The sequence below is a fragment of the Geotrypetes seraphini genome, chromosome 4 (assembly GCF_902459505.1).
Source record: "Geotrypetes seraphini chromosome 4, aGeoSer1.1, whole genome shotgun sequence".
Taxonomy (NCBI): Eukaryota; Metazoa; Chordata; class Amphibia; order Gymnophiona; family Dermophiidae; genus Geotrypetes; species Geotrypetes seraphini.
The window spans coordinates 120,930,007-120,955,038 of record NC_047087.1 but is presented as its reverse complement, the minus strand read 5'-3'; the positions used below and the strand labels follow the sequence as shown (position 1 = coordinate 120,955,038).

The 25,032-nt window shown below is 44.2% G+C and overlaps 1 protein-coding gene across 2 annotated transcripts in view; it reads left to right on the top strand.

Moving 5' to 3' along the window:
• Positions 1-25,032, top strand: part of CFAP44 (cilia and flagella associated protein 44) — a 553,092-nt gene that overhangs the window by 103,875 nt on the left and 424,185 nt on the right. For both annotated transcript variants that reach the window (XM_033943382.1, XM_033943381.1), the window contains exon 8: positions 1,628-1,792. In XM_033943382.1, coding sequence (XP_033799273.1) covers positions 1,628-1,792 — 165 coding nt within the window. The remainder of the gene's footprint in view (positions 1-1,627; positions 1,793-25,032) is intronic.

Here is a 25,032-nt window from a genome sequence, read left to right as displayed (position 1 = left end):
TTTTTTTTTTACCTTAAAGCAACTGCTCCCTTACGTCAGTCAAATCAGTTTTTCATTTTCTATAACCCAGCTACCCTAGGAAAACTAGCATCAAAAAGAGCTATTTCCTCTTGGATAGCACATTGCATTTTCTTTTTCCACCACCCAGTTTTTATTATATCAGCTTGGGACTCACCTGCAAGTGTGCATGCATTTCCCCTGTTTGTCTATGGAGAAAGCAAAGTTGCTTATCTTAACAGGTGCTCTCTGTAGACAACAGGGGAATGTAGCCACATTTGCCCCGGCCTCCATCCCCTCTTCTTTTATTTTCTTCCTTGCTTGTGACAAAACTGGCAGGCTAGGGGAGGGGTCAGTGAGTATACTGGGCTCCTACACATACCCAGTAAGTTTTAAAAAGTTTAACTAGCTAGAAGAGAGCTCCAGCACATAGGCTCAGTCTGTGGACTTCACCTGCAAGTGTGGCCGCATTCCCCTGCTGTCTACAGAGAACACTTGTTACAGGTAAGCAACTTTGTTTTTCATGTGCAAGCTATCTTCTGCTTGAATTCCTCATGAAGAAAGTAAAGGAACTGAGAGAAGAGGTGGCAAGACTGAGAAACATACATGAGAATGAGAGGTACATTGTTGAAATGGTTCATGATGCATCAAAGATTTCCAGCAGTGGGGAAGAAGAGGCTATGTTGAGGGAAGACGGCTGGACTCAGATTATGGAACCCTGCAAGATTGGTACTGTGACTCCACCTGCCCTTGAAATGAAGAATCAGTATGCTGCCTTGGAAGTGGAGGAGATGAGAGCATCCCAGGGAGAGAAAGGACCATAGCTTGAAATCCCAAAAATTGCTGGATCCATGATCACTAGGAGGCGTAAGGTAATGGCGGTTGGCGATTTCTTTCTGAAGGGTACAGAAACGTCTATCTGCAGACTAGACATGATGTCCTGAGAGGTATGCTGTCTGTCTGGTGCCAAAATCCAAGATGTTATGAAGAGATTGCCAAGAGTCATCAAGCCTGATGACTATTATCTGATGCTGCTCATCCACGGAGGCACTAATGATACTGCCAGGTACCCATGCGAACATATCAAAAGTGACTTTGTGGCTCTGGGAGAGAAGGTGAAGCAGTCAGGTGCGCAAGTGGTATTCTCGTCCATCCTCCCTGTCTAGGGTAAGGGCCAGGTTAGAGAAGCATGCATCCTGGAGATGAATGAGTGGCTACATGGATGGTGTCATCAAGAGTGTTTTGGCTTCCTGGACCATGCTTCCACCAATCATTCTATGTGAATGGAATAGAATAAAGTGGTTCTTTACAAGTCTAATTTCACTGGAGACTTTGTAGATGCATGTTTTAGTAGCTCATAGAAATTGCATACTGGAATATGTGTGTATAAATAATTCTCAAATGAATTTGGTTCTGCATTTAAGACCCATAAAATATCTTGAATCAACTTAATAATGTATATGACACCCCTTTCACCATCATAAGACCTTAAAAACTGCCACAGTGGATCAGATAAAAATGGTCCAGCAATCCTGGTATTCTTTTTCTAACAATAACTAATCCCAAGGACTTGTATGAATACATTGCAGCAGGTCTAAGATTTTTTTTTTCTCTTCTGTCCAAATGAAAGGTGATTTCTGGATCAGAATGGGGCAACATGCTTCTCTGGGAAGGGGGCCTCATCAAAGTTGAGATATGTCGAAAAGGAAAAAGAGTATGTCACGTTGGCTCCATTAATCAATTTGTGCTGGATGAAGGAGAGCTCATCACTATTGGAACAGATGGATATATCCGGGTGAGTTCTTTGATAATCAAATTAAATTTTTACAATGTAGATCAATATACTGTTTTCTCTAATTTTGCACATATGGAAAACTGTGGGCTGTAGATAAAACTAGGGCTTCTAAAACTTGTCCTGGGGATCCCACAGCCATTTGAGTTTTCAGATTATCCACAAACCATATGTATGAGATAAATCTACGTACATTGAAGATCCAGTGTATACAAATTTATTTGATGAACAGATTTGGAATGGCCTGAACTAAAGCATACTTAAGTTTCTCTGTTGCAGTGATTTGCAAACCTGTCCTGGTGACCCCACAGCCAGACATGTTTTCAGGATATTCACAGTGAAAATGCATAAGATAAATTTGCATTTCCAGTGCAATAGGTGAGACATTCTAGATCATGGCATTATTTCCCCATACCCACATGCTGCAAAAGGGATCCACTCTGCATTTTTCACTCTGTCTCCAGTGTACTTCACATACTAGCTTAGCGCCCTCTAGCAGTCTTTCCCTTCTGCATGCATACTGCAGCTGTGTGTGTTCTGCTCTCCTTTTATTGTTTTTAATTTGACACATTTTAATTGTTTTCATGGTTATTTTTGCTTTTTCATTGGATTTGAAGCTCTGCCTACTTGAGAATTCACATACTTCGGTTTGTAGCTGACAGGCCGATCCCTTCGGGGAACATGTTAGCCAGTGTTCTTTGGAGCTTAGGGCCATCCCTGACCTAGTCTCACTCCATGTTAAGTGGTGGGTCAAGCACAGACTGTTTGGTATGCTTAGGGGCTCAGTGGTGTTCCGCAGTATACTGGCTGTGTTTTCGCGCCTCCACCCATCCTGGTGTGCATCCAGTGGTCCGCAGGGATGGGGGTATCGTCAGACAGTGGAGTCTGATTGGCAGCCCAAAGATCAGCTTGGAGGAAACATTCCCAGCATTGTGGCAGTGAATTCTGAACCGGCTATTGAAAAGGCTGGAAGCAGGTATCAGTGAGTACAGACAAGCTGACAAGACTCCAATAATGAATTTTAATAGTTAATTTTAAGGGGTTTTCTGTAGTTTCCAGTGTTCCTCTGTGTTCCCCCACCTGAAAAATCCTTAAATCACTGGTTTTGGTTTTTGGGAAGTGTGGGTTTTTTTTTTTTGGGGGGGGGGGAGGGGTTTGTGCGTTGTTGGTGTGAATTCGGTGCTGGTAGCCATCTTGGATTTTTAGCGATCTTTTTTTCTACTTTTCCCTGCTTCTTGGAAATTGGAATTTTTGCCTGGAAAAATGCTGGGATGGAGTCCTCAGGGTCTCCTCTTGTGGATTCATGTGCAGTTTGTGCAGGTTTAGCGCTTTTGGAGTGTCCTTGTGGGCCACGTGACGCTGTTGGGGGGACAGTGATTACTGGTTCAGCCTCAACTTCATAGAAGCAGGTGATTCCACACTCAGATAGCTCGTTGGGGTGGCCACCATTGCCTTCGGGGCTTGGTTCTGCAGGTTCTTCTGTCAGCAGTGAGATGGACCCTCCGCAGCCTAAGAAATGCAAGTCTAAGTCATCTAAGGGTGACTCTGTGCCCCAGGGACCAGATACCCATTCATAGTTCATGAGATTTTTGTGGTCCGAATTTCAAACCAGGGGTATGGCTGCTGGGTGCTCTTCTGTTCCCCCTGCTACGTCTCTGGGCGGTGGGGTGCCCTCAGGGGTCTCTTCGCCTTCACCTGCAAGAGCTGTTCCTCCTTCCTTCCCTGTTCGGGGGGATCCTGCAGCAGATCTGGACCTCGCTGATCATTTGTGCAGCACTTCCCAGATTGGGGTATCTGGACTTGGGTGCTGGATCCGCTGATCCCTTGAGAGCTCCGGATCCTGGAGACAATCTGGCTGTTGTGCGTTTGTTTAAGTTTGCGGCGCTACCTGATCTTATTGCTGAATCTTTGCAGGAATTGAGCTTGAACGCCCAGCCCACTTCTTCTACTTCTTCTCCCTGGCTTTGTAGTGTGCGCTCGCAATCTGCAACCTTTCCCTGGCATCCGAATATGAGTTTTATTTTGTCTGAGCAGTTTGACTCTCAGGAAGGCCCTTTGCGGAATGCCAGAACTATGTCCCACTTGTATGCATTGGCACAGGAGTGTCAGCAACTTTTTGGACAGCCGATGGTGGATTCCCTGGTGATCTCTCCCCTTTACAAGTTTCAAGTTTATTAAAATTTTGATTTGAATGCAATATCAAATAATTCAATGCGTTTAACAATAGTAATTTTGGGGGGACAAATAACAACCATTTAAACAATAAAAACATACAATCTTATCTATAGTTATTTGAAGATACATAAGGAGTACAAGGATAAATTACATTTGTTTAAAATAAAATAACCATAAAGAAAAAAACATTTAGGGAAGAACAACATCAGGAGGAATATTAAAAGGTTTTACAGAAACTTGGTCTAAAAGTAACTGGGGTTTTTTTTGTTGTTTTTTTTGTTGTTTTTTAAAATAAAAGACTTGATCTAAAATGATAATAGAAAATCAAAGAGATTATCTGATCTAGGTTTCATATGCATCTTTATAAAGATAGCTTTTTAGTTTGCTTTTAAATTTTTCTAAGGAAGTTTCAACGCGCAAAAAAAATGGAAATTTGTTCCAAAGCTGGGGTCCCAAGATAGAGAAAGTTGTGGTTCTTCTGGTGCCAATTACTTTCAATGATGGAATGGACAGCAAATACTGATCAGCAGATCTAAGAGATCTGGCTGGGAAATAAGGTATTAAATATCGATATAAAAATATGGGCGTATTAGTTTTCTGAATTTTAAATGTTAATAGCTCGATTTTATATGTTATTCTGTGTGAAATCGGTAGCCAGTGTGCTTCTTGCAAGAGAGGAGTGACATGATCATATTTTTTGGAGTTAGTAATAATTTTTATTGCTGTGTTTTGTATGATTTGTAACCTTTGTATTTCTTTCTGTATTATACCTTGGTACAGTGTATTGCAGTAGTCCAGCCAAGAAATTATCAAAGAGTGAATTAACACATTAAGGGCTTTAGGTTCTAGAACTTTGGCTAAAGATCTAATGAGACGTAGTTTATAAAAACAAGTTTTAACTACGGAACTAATCTGATCATGGTAGGATAGCTCGTGGTCCAATAATATTCCCAATATTTTAATTGTTGTTACTTTTTGTAGTGGAAAATTATCCAAATAGATTTGTGCTGCAAATGTGATGTCTTTTTTCCATGGCAAGAACATTATTGAAGATTTAGATGGATTAAGGGCTAGCATATTGTCTTTTAACCATTGACTAATTTGTTTTAACTTATTATTTATGTTCATTATCTCATTAGGATCTGCAGTATTTATTGGATGTAAAAGCTGGATATCATCTGCGTAAGCGTAAACAGAAAATCCTATGGATTGGCTTAATGTAAGAAAGGGGCTAGGAAGATATTGAATAAAAGAGGAGACAAGATAGAACCTTGAGTGTACCATATGAATTTGTATAAGTACTTGATGATGTATCATTGAAGAAAACTTTAGATGACCTGTCCTGAAAATATGATTTAAACCAATTTAAAACTTGGTCTGAGATATCACTTGCAGATAGTCTATTAAGGAGTAAATGGTGATCGATGGTATCAAATGCTGCCGATCGGTCATGTGAAATCAGGAGAACCGATTTATGATGATCCAAGTAACATTGAATATTGGTTGTAAGACCTATTATCGAATATTCTGTTGAATAGTTGGCTCTAAAGCCTGTCTGGTTAGGATGTAATGTATTAGTTTTTTCAATGAAGTTGCTTAAATGGTTAAAAACAACTTTTTCTATTAACTTAGTGAGAAATGGTAAATTGGCAATTGGTCGATAGTTCGATTCAGATGAGATTGAGTCTTTAGGATTTTTAATTATTGGACGGATGATTGCTTCTTTCCATTCTTTTGGTATAATCCCTGTTGTTAAACTATTTTCAATCATTGACTGAATGAACGGACCAAAGAAGGTAAAGAAACATTTTATAAAGAAAGGAGAAATTGAATGAGAATCTGCACCTTTGATGTTGATGCTTTGTAACAATTGTTTGAGAACCTCCAAAGATGGTATTTGAAAAGTGGTACATTTTGTTATAGGTAAAGTTGGAATTGGTTCCATATCTACATTATGGTTGCCTTTTGAGTTAATGTTTTCTCTAATTTTATGAATTTTGTTTACAAAGTAATTTGCTAGGGTTTGTGCCTTTGGTCTGTCTACTAGTTCTGGGTTTTCTATTTTTTGGGGAGCTGTAAGACTTTTTAAAATAGCGAAAAGGGCAGAAGAGTTTTTGGTGTTTTCAATCTTTTTAGAGTAGAAAGATGTTTTTGCTAAATTTATTTTAGTTTTGTAGTATGACAATTGATCTTTACATCTTTTCAAATTTTCTTGTGATTTATTTCTTCTCCATTTTCGTTCTAATGCCCTGAGTTGTTTCGCTTTATCTTTATCAAGGTCGGTGAAACTAAGTACAACTGTGTCTCATTTACTTTGCCACTGGCTACTGAATTTTGAACTTCAAGAAGAGCCATCTGATGCTCTCGCAGTTGCTGGAATACCTAGGAGTTATTTTCAATACAGTGGCGGGCTGTGTTCACCTGCACGTGGCTCCAAGACAGAAACTGTGTGTATAGATTTCGGAGCTATTGAAGAAGTTTCAAGTTTATTAGGTATTTATATACCGCCTATCAAGGTTTATCTAAGCGGTTTTACAATCAGGTACTCAAGTATTTTCCCTATCTGTCCCAGTGAGCTCACAATCTATCTAGCGTACCTGGGGCTATGGAGGACTGAGTGATTTACCCAAGGTCGGCCCCTTTGGCTTGGGACTACCTGCAGGTCCTGGGTGGCCATGTTGGATGTTGTCTCTTGGGCAAGGGCACACATGCGTCCTCTTCAGAATGCCTTGCTCTCTATTGGGCGCCCCACCAAGATGCCTTAGGGATGAGCCTGCTGTGGACTCTGGAGACCAGAGCGATTGACCTGGTAGCTTTGTCCTCAGTCTGCCAGGAAGTTCCATTGCACATTGCCTCCTAGATTGTGGTCTCGATAGATGCTAGCCTTCAGGGCTGGGGAGCTCACTGCAATCGTTGTCCGCTTCAGGGCTGTTGGACTCCTCCACAGAGCAAATGGTCGATCAACCATCTGGAGCTCCGGGCCATTCGTCTGGCCTTGAGAGAGTTGCAGTCTGGGTCTTTTCTAACACTGTGATGGCAGTGGCCTATGTCAATCATCAGGGAGGAACCAAGAGCTTTCCATCAGCTCAGGAGGCCCGCCGTCTTTTTCTTTGGGTGGAATGTCATCTCCTGACAGCAGCGCAGGTGGCCGGAGTGGACAACATTCAAGCAGACTTCCTCAGCCGTCAGACTCTGGATCTGGGCAAGTGGGCTCTGTCGCAGGAAGCATTTCAGGCAATTGTGAGGCGCTGGGGGCAGCTCTGCCTCGTCCTCATGGCCACGGGGTGAAACAAGAAGGCGACATGCTTCTTCAGTTGCAGATCCGAGCCTGGAACTGAAGGGCTTGATGCACTCATGCAACCATGGCCTCAGGAAGTTCTTCTATACATCTTTTTTCTTTGGCCGGGTTCTTCAGAGGATTGTGGCTCATCCCGGGCGCATTGTTCTGGTAGCTCCTGACTGGCCTCGAAGACCGTGGTATGTGGTCTGATGTGGCTGTGTCTGGGATGCAGTCTGCGTCTGAGCGTCTATCCAGACCTTCTCATTCAGGGCCCGGTAGGCTATTCAGAGCTTGTGATAGCTACGATTCTCAGGTCTAAGAAGACGTCCATGGTGTTGGCCTATGCTAAGGAGTGGAAGTCCTTCCGACACTGGTGTGCCCAGGAGCGGGTGGTCCCTTATTTGGCTCTGATGTTAAGGGTCCTTGCTTTTCTCCAAGCTGGTCTGAATTAGGGCCTCATGGTGGTGTCTCTGCGAGTCCAGGTGGCTGGTCTGTCCTGTTTTGTCACCAGGACAGTTGGTTTTTTGGGGGCAATGCATCCAGATGTTGCACATTTTTTTAAGGGGGCTCTTTGAGTCTGGCTGCCCATTAAGAATCTGTTCCTGGCCTGAGACCTTAACTGTCTGGCCTTGCCAGAACTCCCTTTGAGCCTTTTCGGGATGGATTTAACCATCAAGACTGTTTAATCATCACTTCTGCCCATAGGATTTCAGAATTGCAGGCATTGTCTTGTTGAAAAGGTGATGGCGAAAGCTAGAAGGATGCTAGGTTGCATAGGGATAGGTATGGGCAGTAGGAAAAAGGAGGTATTGATGCCTCTATATAAGACTCTGGTGAGACCTCATTTAGAATATTGTGTACAATTCTGGAGGCCACACCTTCAAAAAGATATAATAAGGATGGAGTCGGTCCAGAGGAAGGCTACTAAAATGGTGTGTGGTCTTCATGATAAGGGGTATGGGGACAGACTTAAAGATCTCAATCTGTATACTTTGGAGGAAAGGCGGGAGAGAGGAGATATGATAGAGACGTTTAAATACATACATAATATAAATGTGCATGAGTCGAGTTTCTTTCATTTGTAAGGAAACTCTGCAATGAGAGGGCATAGAATGAAGTTAAGAGGTGATAGGCTGCAGAGAAATCTGAGGAAATACTTTTTTATGGAAAGGGTAGTAGATGCATGGAACAGACTCCCAGAAGAGGTGGTGGAAACACAGACAGTGTCTTTAAACCCGTGGAATCTCTCGAAGTGAGACTCTTTTCTCCGAATTTCAGAGCCTGGAGTTTCTCTACGGACAGTTCTTTCATTTTTGCTGAAGGTGGTTTCAGCTTTCCATATCAGTCAGGAAGTGTATTTGCCTGTTTTTCAGCCGACAGGTTCCAAACATCAGGATCGACTGTTGAAGAAGTTGGACATGCATAGGGTGCTGCTGTATTATTCGGAAGTCACTAACGAGTTTCGCCTTTCTGACCATCTGTTTGTGCTGACTCATTCTCTTCGGCACAGTGCCCCCGCTTCTAAGGCCATGATCTCCAGGTGGATCCTTAGAGCCATTTCGTCCACCTACATTCTTGCTGGGAAACAGTCCCCGGACCGGTTAAGGCACATTCTACCAGGAGTGTGGCTTCTTTGTCGTCTGAAGCTAGATTTGTTCCTCCATGTTGCAGGGCAGTAACATGGTCTTCTCTTCACACATTTGCCAAGTTCTACAGAGTGGATTTTGCTGCCAGGCAGGACTTGGCCTTTGAGTCCTCGGTCTTAAGGGTCGGTGCAGCAAGCCCTCCCAAGCTGTTTTTGGGGGACTGCCTTTGTACGTCCCTATGGTCTAGAACAGGGGTGTCAAAGTCCTTCTTCGAGGGCTGCAATCCAGTCGGATTTTCAGGATTTCCCCAATGAATATGTATGAGATCTATTAGCATACAATGAAAGCAGTGCATGCAAATAGATCTCATGCATATTCATTGGGGAAATCCTGAAAACCCAACTGGATTGCGGCCCTCGAAGAAGGACTTTGACACCCCTGGTCTAGAATGTCTCACTTATTGCACTGGAAAAGGAGATTATGTACTTACCCTGGTAAGTTCTTTTCTAGTAGATAGGTGAGACATTCTCGACCCCCCCCACCATGTCCTTGCTGTGCCTGCTTTCAGATTCAGAATTCAGTCTCCTTATGCTTCTCCAATCGGTTTCTTGGAGATCGGTCAGCCCTTTGAGGTTAGGAAGAATTTGTGCATATGTTCAACCTGTTGTGGGAGTAGTTCAGAGCTCTTTTGAGCCCTATGTTGACGGTTAATGGTACTGTTTAGTTGGTTTGAGCAGAACAGTGGTTTAGCCTGTTGTTACAGGTGCCTTTACTTCACAGATGGGGGTGTCTCTCTATGCTTGGGTACTGATTTCTAAAGGGTGCTTAACTAGTCTGTGAAGTACACTGGAGGAAGAGTGAAAAATTCAGAGTGGAACCCTTCTGCAGCATGCGGGTATGGGGAAATAACCCTATGGTCTAGAAGAGCCGACCAAAACTAGCATCGGGGCTCAGCACCAGAGCGTGAGAGCACTGCTCCGCCCCCCCCTCCCCGAGCCAGCAGGGGATCCTGCTTAAAAGACTGCAGAGCCGACTGAAACCAGCACTCCATCAGGGCCCAGCACCAGAGCGTGAGAGTACTTAGCACGCGCCTTTGCAAAGCGACTTCACGAAGAGACACAGGATGCCGAACAACACAACGCTCCCAATAGAAGACATACCAACATACGCTCAAGCAAACTCAATTGCAACACCACCAGAAGAGCAAAAAGGTAAGGAGACAACTTATGCTCTTCCCCGTTCAAGTCCTAATCTCAAAACTAAAACCCATCTCAGGCTCAACACCGCCAATCCTCCCCCACATTTGCACTCACAATAAGAGCACAGCAGAATCCCAACCAATAAGAGCTCCACTGCACTACAAACAAAGCTCCTACATCGCATACCAACCAACCCCTTTAGCTCTAGCCCTTCTAAAAGACTTCCCCCCCAGCACACAGATACATCTTGAAGAAGATCCGCCCCCCCACATACAATCAAAAAATGACACCCTGCGCAAAAAAACTCCTGCTCGCCCTCCTACTATTCTTCCTGCTCCTAACAAAATGGAAAACATCTGGATACCACATCTCCCCATCCCAATTCTGACAGAGACCAACAGACACATCCAACCTTCAAGAAAACCCCAACCATCCAGAAATCTGATAGACTGTTCAACGATCACTTATAAAAGCATTCCCCCCCCCCAGTTGGGGAAAAAGGCCACCTCCCAAGCCAAGAACAACATCCCACAACACCCATCCACAACCAAGAAGCCTCCTCCACCTAAAATGCACCCACAATCCCAATACAACTTACACCTCAATAGCTTGTGCATATATGAATATAAGATCGATATGCCCCAAGGCAGACCTATTAAAGGCCTGGATAATTAAAGAACAACTGGGCTGCCTATTCCTAGCTGAAACCTGGTTAACATCTGACTCAGACCCTTGCATAACAGAATTCTGCCCTAAGGGATATAAAGTAGAGCTAGTCTGCAGAGAAAAAAAGCGAGGGGGAGGATTAGCAATTCTAGCCAAAAACAATCTCAACATAAAAGTACAACATAAAACACACTACACCAGATCTAGATCTACTAGCCTGCCAAATATCTGGTGATACATTCAGAGACACCATAACCTGTATTCTCTGCTATATAGCACCAGGAAAATGGAGCGCTACAAAATATACGCTTGAAGATTTCATCTTCCAGAATTCACTAACATCAACTTATAATCTACTACTAGGAGACATCAACCTCCACCTTGAACACCATACCTCCAATCAAACTGAAAGCCTACTCGCTTACCTCAAAACACTATCCTACCAAATACTCAACCCCCAACCCACACACGAAAAAGGCCACCAACTAGATATTGCTGCATTCATGACCCAACAACCTCACACACCTGAAATCCACATCTCAAACGGATCCTGGAACCCCTCCCTCTGATCAGATCATTATAAATACACCTTCAATATCAACTGGGCTCAATGCAATTATAAACACAAACCCACAAATCCCCCATTAAAACACATCCAAAAATCAAACCAACCACATTCTGGGACAAAGCAGATCCCGCAATCGAATCCATAGACCCCAAAGAATTCATACCGCAATGGCAAACATTAAGCGAAACAATTCTAAATGAGCTAGCTCCAATAAAATCAAAACACAAAATCTGCAGACAACCAGACAAATGGTTTGACGCCGAACTTCTCCAACTCAAAAGGCACTGCAGACAAATGGAAAGAAACTGGAAAAAAATAACCAAGATCAATCCAAAATAGCATGGAGAAGTCTAATCAAACAATACAAGACCAAACTCAAGGAAAAAAGAAAAGATTACTACTCCAAGCTGGTAGGCATGGAGTCTATAGACTCAAAAAAACTTTTCAATCTAGTAAAAAACCTCACCGACACTAAACCTTACCTAGCAGCTCAAGGAAAGCACCCACCAACAGCCTCTCAACTCGCAGACCACTTCAAAAACAAGATTACAACAATCAGGACTATCTTCAATAACACACGACCCCACCTCGTCGAGATAACAACAAATTCCCCAATAGGAAAAGCCATTGCAGCAGACAGGATCTGGACCGAATTCCCTGCAGTAAACTGGACAGAAATGAATCGACTCTACAAAAAATACAGTCAAGCCTCATGCGACCTGAACCACTGCCCCTCGTATCTGATAACTCATGCCACCCCCAAATTTAGGGCCAGCCTCATGCAATGGATCCAAATTACTCTCACTGAAGGTCAATTCCCACAGCACCTAGGATAAATCATAATCACTCCAATTGTGAAGGATCCCAACTCCTAATCTAATCTAATCCTTAGGTTTGTATACCGCATCATCTCCATGTTCGTAGAGCTCTACGCGGTTTACAGTAGGAGAAATAGGAAGGAACTACAACAGAGGGTTAGAGGTAGAAGTGTGAAAAAAAATTTAGAGGACTTGGGATGCCAAGATATAAGAGTTTCCTTGATTCCTAAGTTGGAGAGAGACTTACATTTTTTGAGAAAAGCCAGGTTTTCAGATGTTTGCGGAAAACTTGGAGAGAGCTCAAGTTCCGAAGAGGGGAGGTAAGGTTGTTCCAGAGCTCAGTGATTTTGAAGTGGAGGGAGGTCCATAGCTTTCCTGTGTGGGAAATGCCTTTTAGCGAGGGAAAGGATTAATTTGTGGGAGGATCTGGTGGTATTAGGGATTGAGGAATTCCAAGAAAGAGGGATAAAGGGAGGGAGGATACCATATAGGATTTTGAAAGTTAAACAGGTGCATTTATAGTGGACCCTGGCGATTATCGGAAGCCAGTGGAGCTTGGCCAGGAGCGGGGAGACATGGTCAAATTTATTTTTAGTGAAGATGAGCTTGGCCGCGGCATTCTGAATCCGTTGGAGTCTGTGGAGGTTTTTCTTAGTTAGGCTTAAGTAGATAGAGTTGCAATAGTCCAATCTGGAGAGGATGATGGATTGGACAAGGAGGGTAAAATGTTTTTGATGGAAGCAGGATCTAACTTTCCTCAGCATGTAAAGGCTGAAAAAAACATTTTTTTACCAAGGATTGGAGGTGGTCATTGAAGGACAATGTGGAATCAATGATGATGCCCAAGACCTTGCTCGAGAACTCAAGCTGCAGAGAGGAGCCAGAGGGTAGTGGGATGGAGGTGGGTAGGTGATCTAGTTTTGGACCGAGCCAAAGAAGTCTTGTTTTGGACTCATTCAATTTCATTTGCACAGTGTGGGCCCAGGATTGTAGGTTCATTATACAAGAGGATATGTTCTTAGACAGATCGGTGAGGTTCGAATCGGTCTCGAGGAGGACGAGGATGTCGTCTGCATAAGTGTAAATTGTGTCAAGGTGGGATAGGTGGAGGAGTTTTAGGGAGGACATATAGATGTTGAAAAGGATAGGGGATAGTGGAGAGCCTGCGGGACTCCACAATTCGGTTTCCAGGTGGAGGATGAGGTGTCATTCATGTTAACAATGTAAGAACGAGAGCGGAGAAATTTAGAGAACCAACCTAGGACTGTGAAGTTGATACCTATCTCAGAGAGTTGGTAAACAAGAATATCATGGTGAACAACGTCGAAAGCAGCGGAAAGGTCAAATTGTAGGAGGATGGCGAACTTGTTTCGAGAGTGAAGTTGTTGAACCCTTGAAATCAGGGAAGACAGTAGGGATTCGGTGCTGAAGTTAGGACGAAAGCCATATTGATAGGGTAAAAGAATAGAGAATCTCTCTAAGTATGATGAGAGTTGGGAAGAAATGATGGACTCTAGCATCTTGGTTAGGAGAGGGATATTTGCAATTGGGCGATAGCTGGATGATATGGAAGGGTCAAGATCAGATTTTTTCAGTAGTAGGGTCAAGGCGATATGACCCATTTCTGGGGAGAAATGGCTCGACTGAAGGGCGTTGTTTATGAGAATGGTGATAGAAGAAATAGCCTGAGCGGGAATGTTCTCGTATAGGTAGGAGGGGAATGGGTCCAAGGAGCAATTACAGGATTTCAGTTTGAGGCAGAGATTGAGGACCAGGGATTCAGATACGCACTCAAAGGTGGTCCAGGATCTGTCAGCTGGGATAGGGTTGGAGACCATTAGGGTGGGAGTGGAATCGGTGGGCACTAGGGAGTTGTAAGAGACTGAAGGAGGGAAAGAGCATCTCAAGGAAGAAACCTTATCGTTGAAGAATTTTGCTAGAACATCGGCTAAGGGAGAGAAGGAGAGCAAGGTGGGGTCTCTTTTGGATGTTAGGGAGCGCCAGATGTTGAATAGAGTACTGCTTTGATTGTTGGACCTGGAGATTTTGTCACCATAGAAGTTCTTTCTTGCTTTTTTAGTGCTGTATTGTACAGCTTGATATTGACTCTCCAGGACTATCTGTCTATAGGACATTTTGATTTTTTCCATATGCGCTCCAGAGCTCGACATTTCTGTTTTAGCTCTCTGTGATATGGGAGGAACCAAGGGGCCTTGCGGGGATAGGAGATGGATTTAGTGGAAAGGGGGGCGAGGGAAAGATAGGTGGATTTGGAGAGAGTGACCCAGTTATGCCAATTAGTACCTGAATCTGCAGGCTTAGGGGCAGAGGAGAATAGATTGAGAAATTTAGACCAGAACAGATCGCTTGTGATTTTTTGCGGAAGGTAATGGGGTTGGAAATATGGGGTGGAGCCCCAAGGTTCGACATAAAGATGGGGAGACAGAAAGCCCCTAGGAAATGGTCAGACAAGGGGACATGTTCCCAGCGAGTGTCGTCAATTGACATCTTGTGAGCGGTAAGGTCGAGGAAGCTAATGAGGTCTAGTGTGTGCCCCTTTTCGTGGGTTGGGGATGGTGCAGGGGGGGTGAGGCCAAGGGAGTTGAGGAAGCTAATAAGTTCAATCGTATCCTTGCTGGTGATGTCGTCTAGATGGAGATTGATGTCTCCGATGATCAATAATCTTTGGAACTTGAGGAAGGCGTTTGTTATAGTTTCAAGGACGAGTTCGGAGGAGTTGTTCCAAGGGGTAGGTGGGCGGTATAGGAGCAGGATGCCCAGTGGGTGAGGGTGAAGTTCATCATTGACGGAAGCAAGCATGTATTCTAGTGAGGTGTGGCAACCCCTTTCGAGGAGCTGAACATCGAAAAAGGATTTGTAGAGAATTGCCAAGCCATCTTCTTTACGGTTAGATCTAGGTGAAAAGAGACCTTGGTAGCAATGGGAGCAGAGTTCATTTTGTGTAAATAGGTCATCTTTTTTAATCCATGATTCCGTGATGCATAGGAAACCAGGGTCAGAATCTTCAAGTAGGTCCTTCAGAATTTGAATCTTGTTGCAAGCGGATCTTGCGTTTCAATAAAGCATTGGGACTGGGGTGAGTGAGTCAGAGGCAAGGTTGGGGAGATTGGTAGTGGAAACAGACTTTAAAGAAGCATGGTTGATTCTTCGGGGGTTTTTTTGGGGAGGATGTGGTCTGGTGTGAATCAGCGTGGGGATTTTGAGGCCAGGGCAGATATTATTGGTATTTGCGGAATTGAGAAGATCAGGAGAAGGAGGTATTACGCAGAGGGTGGAGTTGAGGGAAAAGCAAAGTAGGAGGAGAAAGGGCCACGAGGGTGGCTTCATGGTGAGAGGTTGGTGAGCCTTTGGTGAGCTTTTGGGTTGTGAAAATATATATATATATATATATATTTATTTTTTTTTGGGGGGGGAAAGCTAGGCAACTTGGTATCTAAGCAAGAAGAGGATCTAGACAACTAGGTAGAGAGAGGACTAGACAGACTTAGCATACCTTGATGGAACTAGTATAGAGGTAAAGGAGAGGGCTTAAATATTGCGCTCGTCCCTTAACATTGAAAGCACTTAGCAACTGGATGGTGTCCTATAAGAAGCTGTGGACAAGGACAGGCACTTAGCAACTGAATAATGTCAACTAAGAAACTTTGAACAAGGTCAGGCACTTAGCAACTGAATAGTGTCCTATATGAGAACTTAGAACAGGGTCAGGGTCAGGCGTTTATTGGCTATACATGTGGTTTTACATGCGGTAACAGGCTATAGGTGCAGTTTATAACAATCTATGACATGCTGGACATGCAGTTTGTACAAGTTAAATAAGCAGGCTATACAAGCTATACAGGTTATATAGGGACAGGGAAAGCTGTGTTGAACCAGCTGATAGAATCCCCAGGAAGAGCAGCAGTTAGGAGAGATGAAAGAAAACACAATTCCCTCAGAGCCTGGTGTGCTTTTCACAAGTGACTTGGCACTAGAAGACAGCGTTAGAGTGGCCCCTCTTTGCTGCTGTGTTGAAACCAGCTGATAGAATCCTCAGGAAGAGCAGCAGTTAGGAGAGATGAAAGAAAACACAATTCCCTCAGAGTCTGGCGTGCTCCTTCTCAAGTGTCTTGGCACTAGAGGACAGCGTTAGAGTGGCCCCTCTTTGCTGCTGTGTTGAAACCAGCTGATAGAATCCTCAGGAAGAGCAGCAGTTAGGAGAGATGAAAGAAAACACAATTCCCTCAGAGCCTGGCGTGCTCCTTCTCAAGTGTCTTGGCACTAGAGGACAGCGTTAGAGTGGCCCCTCTTTGCTGCTGTGTTGAAACCAGCTGATAATACCTCAAGGATCACCACTCTCACCTACTCTCTTCAACCTCTTTTTATCCTCCCTGGGTTCTATTCTAGACAACCTAAATGTAACCTCTTTCAACTATGCTGACGACATCACCATACTTCTACCCTTCAATTCTCCTGACCCCACTTCTATAGAAAAATTGGAAAAAACCCTACAAGCAGTGGAAAAATGAATGACAGACCACAAACTAAAACTGAACAGGGATAAAACAAAATTTCTACTCGAAAAGGATAAGAACCCCTCCACCACAGAACTAGAAATAAACTCCTATACAACCCACCCTTAAACTCCCGGGAGTAACAATAGATAGATGCTGCACAATGCAGGCCCATATCAACAAGACCACCCAGAGAGCATTTCTAACCATGCGCAATTTACGAAAAATCAGAAAATTCTTCGACAAAGAGCAATATAGGCTCGTAGTCCAATCCCTAGTACTAGGTCTATTGGACTATTGCAACATCCTATACCTGCCTTGCCCTGCAACAATGATAAAACAATTACAGACAATCCAAAACACTGCACTCAGATTGATCTACTCTCTAAGAAAATTTGACCACGTCTCCTCTGCCTACCTAGACTCACACTGGTTACCAATACAAGCGCGAATCCAATTCAAATTATACTGTCTATTATTCAAAGCAATAAATGGCTCAGCCCCCAATTACCTAAACAACCACCTGAACCAAAACCTCGCCGCTAGACAAAAAAGATCTAAGACTCCGTTTACCTACCCCCCACTCAAAGGCACCCAGCGCAAGAAGATGTTTGACAGTCTACTTGCGACGCAAGCAGCGAAACTGGACCATGCCATCTCCAACCTGCTGATAACAGCAAGCGATTTCAAATCTTTTCGCAAAGAAATCAAAACCCATCTATTCAAAAAATTTATACAGATGTCATAACTCCAACCTGGATTCCCCTCAGTGTAACTCCCCCTTCCTCCCTCCTTCACCAGTTACCCTTCCCCTCAAAGCCGAAGCTTGTCAACTGCTTCCCTAACTGTATATATACTGAAACTGCACTATCTCCTATCTGTACAGCATCCCGAATTGTATATCCACTGGAATAGCCCATTCTTCCTTGCCGTATCCCATTCCCTAAACTATACTACACCATTCTTCTTGTAACTCTTCTGGAAATTTTCCTCTTCTTGTAACTCTTCTGGAAATGTCCAGAAGTCTCTTTGTAATCATCCTGGAAATGTCCAGATGTCTCTTTTGTAATCCGCCCAGAACTGCAAGGTTGAGGCGGAATAGAAATCTGTAATGTAATGTAATGTCTCACCTATCTACTGGAAAAGAGCTTACCAGGGTAAGTATATTACATTACACTAGTGATTTCTATTCTGCCATTACCTTGCGGTTCAAGGCAGATTACATAAGAATTGTCATGATGTTACAACATATATAGGTGGATTACATAAGAATTGTCATGAAATTAGGTAATACATAATGGGTAATTTAAACATTTTAGATTTGATAAGGAGTAGATAGTATAATAGGTGAAGCTTGGGATCTGGTCGTGTTAAATAGGTTTTATGTATTTTTTGAAGAGTAGGGTTTGTGTTTCTTTTTTGAAGGTTTTGTAGTCTGTGGTCGAAGACAGCAGATTGGTGAGTTGTCTGTCTAGTTTTGCTGCTCTGGTAGCCATTAGGTTGTCATATAGTTTTCTTCGTTTGACATATTTGGTTGTTGGGTGTGTGAATAGTGTGTGGGTTCTCCTGTGTCTGGTTGAGGTGGATTGAGTTAAGTCGGTTGTTCAAGTAGGTTGGGCCGTCTCCTTTTATAGCTTTAAATAGTAGGCAGTAGAATTTGAAGTATACTCTTGCTTGTATTGGGAGACAGTGTGAATCGTGGTATGCCTCTGTAATGTGGTCATATTTTTTCAGTGAATAGATGAGTCTTAGGGCTGTATTTTGTATTGTTTGTAGTTGTTTTATCATGGTTGCTGGGCAGGGGAGGTATAGTATGTTGCAGTAGTCTATTAGTCCAAGGATTAGAGATTGTACCAAAAGTTGGAATTGTTTCCTGTTGAAGAATTTTTGAATTTGTCTTAGGTTTCTCATGGTTGCGAATGATGTTTTTATTATTTTGTTGATTTGTGGTTGCATGGTACAGCCTCTGTCAATCAGTACTCCAAGAAGTTTTAGCATGGGTTGAATGGTGTAGGAGGTCGAGTTTATTACTAGGTTTGTTGAGGTTGGAGTTTTGCTCTTTTCTAGAAGGATGAAGTTTGTTTTGTCGGAGTTAAGTTTTAGTTTGTGTTCTGTCATCCATGTTGCTACTGTTTCAAGTGTACTGTGTATTGTGCCTATCATGTTAGACTCTGGATGGTCAAAGGGGAGGAGAATGGTGATGTCATCTACATAGCTGTAGGAGGTTGGGCCATGTTTGTCTAGGCAGGAGCTGAGGGAGGCTATGTATAGATTGAAGAGTATGGGAGACAGAGGTGATCCTTGAGGTACTCTGCAGGGGTTGGACCATGGTTCAGATTTTTCTTTGTTTGTTTTAACCCTGTAAGTTCTGGATTGTAGGAAGCCTTTAAACCATGATAGTACCTTGCCTGAGATTCCTATGGAGTCTAGGGTTTGTAGGAGGATGTCATGGTCTACCAGGATGTAGGAGGATGTCATGGTCTACCAGGTCAAAGGCTTCCTTATATTGAACTCCAATAGTACCTTGCCTGAGATTCCTATGGAGTCTAGGGTTTGTAGGAGGATGTCATGGTCTACCAGGATGTAGGAGGATGTCATGGTCTACCAGGTCAAAGGCTTCCTTATATTGAACTCCAATACATGCAAAATTATCTGTTGCCCATTCATTGTTGATATCCTGAAAACATACTTGGCAGTAGGGATACCAGGGCAGGTTTGGGAAGTCTACTGGATCTTTATATTATAACAGCATCCTAAAAAATCCTTAAATAACATAAATAATAAGGAACCAGTTAATTTTTGTGAGATCAGATAGTCATAGAAGTCAGAAAAGCTGTGATGGTTTCTGCAATACAATAGATCATAGGTTCCCAACCGTTTTTGAATCAAAGCCCACTTTTTCAGTGAATGATTCGATAGTGCCCTCCTTGGGTAAACTATATTGTACATACTTCAGCATCTGCTTCCCTCTCTCTCCCCTCCTCACTTCCCTTCAGTGTCTGTTACCCTTCTCCCCTCTCCCTCCACTTCCCTTCAGTGCCACTCAAGAGGTGGGCAACTTTCTTCCCTGCCGCTCACCTTCGCAGGCGCTCTTCGTAGTTTTCTCTTTATGATGTGTCCAGATGCAGCAACATTCTCATCAAGTCCTGCGCGACTGCCCTAAAGCTTCTCCTCTGACGCACTTCCTGTTTCCGCCTGGGCGGCTTGCATCATTGGAGAAGCTTTGGGGCAGTGCTGCCATCAGTGGCCATTGGATTTGCCAATTGCTCAAGGGGGCGATGACTGGTCCTCAACCTCCCTCAATATGACTTGGACACAAAATGCCCCCCTTAGATTTCTCAGCACCCACCGGTGGGAGGTAGTGCCCGCATTGGGAGCCACTGCAGTAGATAGTCATGGATGAAAGGTTTTAGTTTTGTTTGAGACTGTTAATATGATTTCCTGACATATACTCGTATGTTTCTGAGAAAAGTTTTGTGGACTGAATAAGAAAATGTGAAAATTGGATTTTTTTGGTGAATTAGGTTGTCCTGAAAGGAGTGTCTTAAATTGTATAGAACAGAATGAGTTTCTACAGGGAACTGGATAATCTTCTATAATGCTTGCTTATCCCAGGACAAGCAGGCAGCATATTCTCACTTATTGGTGACATCACTGATGGAACCCCGGTACGGACCACTTTAAAAGTGCATTGCCACTTTAAGTCTTTAGACAGTTTGTGATAGCCTGAACCGCGCATGCGCGAGTGCCTTCCCACCTGACATGGTCGCGCGGTCCCTCAGTTTCTTAGTTTCTGCGGAGCTAAAAAGACACGTTTTCTCAACAGCCATTGAAATCTCTTTTTCCGCTGCCTTTCTGCAAATCTCTGACTTTTTAGTCAGTTTTTGTTTATTTCTTGTTTATTAAAAAAAAAAAAAGCAGTAAAATTTTTACTTTTTCCCTTTTGTGGGTTCGGCCCAGCAGGGCCTACTCTTCCACCTTGGCCTCAGATTTAGATTTTGCCAAGGTCGTGTTCTCTTCAATGTCCCGTCCGCAAACGGGTTTAAAAATTGTGGACGTTGTGCTTGCCCCATCTCACTAACTGATCCACATTGCTGGTGTCTCCAGTGCTTGGGGCCTTAGCACTAACCAGAGACTTGTTCCCGCTGCTCGTCACTTCAAAAGAGAACACTTAAGAACCGCCTCATCCAGCAGCGACTTCTTTTCGGCACCGGCATGGAGGGAGACTCGACATCAGTCTCGGCAGTGGCGCCGTCTAAGTGGACACCGCAACTCTTGACATTGGGAGAGCCATCTTCGGTGTCGCATGCAGTAGGTAAGCCAACTAAGAAGCCTTCCCCCACCCCTTTGGGTCCTCAGGCCAGTGCAGCAGTGAGTCAAATCCTGCCGACCTCGAGGAGACCCAAAAAGCGCTCCGCTCTGATTTTGGCGAGTGCCTAAACATCGGCCTCCTCATTGCTGGAGCATAGAGCTGCACCAAAGGTACTGGCCAAAAAGCCAGCAGTACTGGTGCTTACTCTTAAGCAACAGATTAAAGAATTGCTGCAAGAGGAATTAAGGGAGCAATTTCAAATGCTCATGCTGACTCCCATGTCGACATTGACTCCTCTATTGCCGGTCCCTCAATATCGGTTGCACCTATTCAAGAGTCTCCATTGGTGCTGCCGCTTCTTGTTAGACAACCAACACCGAAGACTCGTCGACACCAATCGTCTTCCACACAGACATCACCTGAGACGATGTCTGTGCGGTCTGGGAAGGCGCTACGGAAATCAAAACGTCTGCAGCCTTCGGTACCATCTTTTCGACACCGAACTACTAGAGATTCAGATCTCGGGGGGGAGGGGGGGATTCTGACCAGGAACCTCTACTCTCTGAAGATGAAGGTTCTTCGGAAGATGATTCTACTCATTATTCTTCTCAAGAGTCTCCTTTACCATCTGAAAAATCTTCTTTTGCCAAGTTTCTCAGGGAGATGTCTGAGCCATTATCCATCCCCTTGGAGGCTGATTCTAAAAAATCTAAACAATTCCTGGATGCCTTATACTATGATCAGCCACCCAAGGAATTCCTTAAGCTTCCCCTCTATGATATCCTATGGGAAACCTTTTAGAAAAACTTGGAAACCCCACTTAACATCCTAGTGGTACCTCACAAGTTAGACTCACTTTATAGAGTGGTTCCTATTCCCAGTTTTGATAAACCATAGCTCCCACATGAGTCTCTTCTGGTGGAGTCTGCATTAAAGAAATCTTCTGGAGCAGAGAGGGCAAGGCTATGGACCGGTTTGGCAAACATCTGTATCAAAATGCCATGTTAGCCAAACGGTCTGGTAACTACTCTTTCCATTTATCCTTCTATATGAAGCATCTTGTGGATCGTAAGCAACCTGCTTTCCAGCATTTCATTTCAGACTTGCTCCAACTCCGCAAATACATGATTGGATCCACCTATGACACCTTCGAGCTTACCTCTCGTGTGGCAGCAATGTCAGTTGCTGTGAGGTGGCTAGCCTGGCTTTGGGTGTCTGGGCTTGACGTTAACCATCAGGACAGACTAGCGAATGCATCTTGTTTAGGGGATGAACTTTTTGGTACTCCATGGACACGACTAACCAGAAGTTGTCTGCCCATGAGACCAGGTGGGACACTCTTGTCAAGCCCAAAAAGAAACCTCCACCTTCTCATCCTTTCAGACAACAATCTTCATATCAACGAAGATTTGCTGCAAAACCTATGGCTCCAATCCAGTCTCAACCCAGAAGGCAGAGACAAAAGCAACAACCATGTCAGCAACAACAAAAACAACAGCCTGCTCCTCATAAGTCAACACAGCCTTTTTGACGTGTTCATTCGGAGCATAGCCAACATTAACATTCTACAGCCTAAGACTCAACCCATCGGAGGCTGTCTTCAGTTCAGTTATTCATAGCTCGCTGGGAGCTCATAACATCAGACCTCTGGGTCCTCAACATCATTCATCAGGGTTACTCTCTCAACTTTCACACCCTGCCCCAGACCATCCTCCAAGAGAGTCTGTTTTGGACCCTGCACAGTCCTCTCTTCTTCTGCAGGAGGTTCAATCCCTTCTCCTGCTGAATGCCATCGAGGAAGTTCCCCTCAATCAGCAGAAGTAGGGATTCTACTCCCATTACTTCTTGGTCCCCAAGAAGACAGGAGGACTGAGACCCATCCTGGATCTCAGAGCTCTCAACAAATTTCTAGTCAAGGAGAAATTCAGGATGCTATCCCTCGCCCTGCGTTATCCTCGCTTCAATCAGAATGACTGGCTATGCTCTCTGGATCTCAAGAAAGCCTACACACATATCACAATTCATCCTGCTTCCAGGAAGTACCTCTGTTTTCAAATCAACCAATGTCATTACCAATACAAGGTCCTTCAGCCTGTTATCTTCTCCCAAAGTCTTCACGAAGTGCCTAATTGTAGTGGCCGCATCTCTCCGATCACATAGTCTCCAAGTCTTTCTGTACCTGGACTTCTGGTTAATCAAGGCTATTTCATCTCAGGAAGTGGTCCAAGCAACATCTCAGACCTTTTTTTTTTTCTTCAGATTCTAGGATTCGAAGTCAACTTCCCCAAATTATATCTTCTTCCAGCTCAATGGGGCAATCCTAGACGCTACTCTCATGAGAGCATTTCTTCCTACAGATCATCTTCAGGCTCTCATTTACCTTTGTCAGCAACTGTTTCCTCTTCAGTCTCTCTCTGCAAGACACATGATGAAGACTTCCACTGTTCATGACTTCACCTTCACACACCTCAGTGGACCCTTGCATCTCAGTGGTCGCAAGCAACAAATCGTCTCTTACAGCATATATCTGTAACATCATCTCTCCTGCAGTCGCTTTAATGGTGGATGACCTCCTCAAATCTTTCCAGAGGTCTCCTATTTCACTTACCTCCTCATTACAAAGTCATCACGAAGGATGCCTCTCCTTATGCTTTGGGGGCACATATGGACCCAGAGAGTGGTGGAGAGCTGGAACGCTCTTCCGGAGTCTTTTGTAGGGGAAAACACCCTCCAGGGTTTCAAGACTAAGCTGGACAAGTTCCTGCTAAACTGGGACGTACGCAGGTGAGGCTGGACTCATTTAGAGCACTGGTCATTGACCTGGGGGCCGCCGCATGAGCGGACTGCTGGGCAGGATGGACCACTGGTCTGACCCAGCAGCGGCAATTCTTATGTTCTTATGTTCTTATTTTCAGGCTCAGGGTCTTTGGACTGCCAATGAGCGGAAATTTCACATCAATTTCCTGGAACTCAGAGCAATGTTTTATGGCCTCAAGGCCTTCCATCATCTTCTCTGCCCCAAGTCCTCCTCCTTTGCACTACATAAACAAGCAAGGGGCATGGGCTCTCTCTTATTATGTCAGGAGGCCCATAAAATCTGGACTTGGGCGACAGCTTGCAACCTATTCTTAAAGGCTGTCTACATTCAGGGGGAGAAGAATTCCCTAGCAGACAACCTCAGCAGAATTCTTCAGCCTCTCGAATGGACTCTCAACTCTCCAGTCCATATTTGCTAAATGGGGCACTCCACAAGTGGACTTGTTTGCGGCTCCTCACAATCACCAGTTGCCCCAGTTTCTCCAGGCTTTACTCTCCTCTCTGTCTAGAAGCGGATGCTTTTTTCCTGGATTGACATAAGAACATAAGCAGTGCCTCCGCCGGGTCAGACCATAGGTCCATCCTGCCCGGCAGTCCACTCCCGCAGCGGCCCAAACAGGTCACGACCTGTATGAATCACCAGAAGGGGCTCCCTTGCCACCTTGGTTTCTCATTGAAGTCCTATCTTCCCATCGTAGTCCTAACCCTCCGGTCTTGCACATGCACGACCTGTTGGGTTTCTATACTTATTACCTGGTTAGCTTTCTATACTTGTGTTACATCCCAGCTCCTCCCTCAGTATCCCACGATCCCTTTATCCTTCAGGAATCCGTCCAATCCCTGTTTGAATCCCTGTACCATACTCTGCCTGATCACTTCCTCCGGTAGCGCATTCCAAGTGTCCATGACCCTTTGGGTGAAAAATAACTTCCTTGCATTTGTTTTGAACCTATCTCCCTTCAGTTTCTCCGAATGCCCCCTCGTACTTGTTGTCCCCTTCAGTCTGAAGAATCTGTCCCTATCCACCCTCTCTATGCCCCTCATGATCTTGAAGGTCTCTATCATATCTCCCCTGAGCCTCCTTTTTTCCAGAGAGAAGAGCCCCAGCCTATCCAACCTCTCGGCGTATGGGCAGTGTTCCAGCCCTTTTACCAGTTTCGTTGCTCTCCTTTGGACTCTCTCAAGTACCGCCATGTCCTTCTTGAGGTGTGGCGACCAATACTGAACGCAGTATTCCAGATGTGGACGCACCATCGCTCGATACAGTGGCATGATGACTTCCCGCGTCCTGGTTGTTATGCCCCTCTT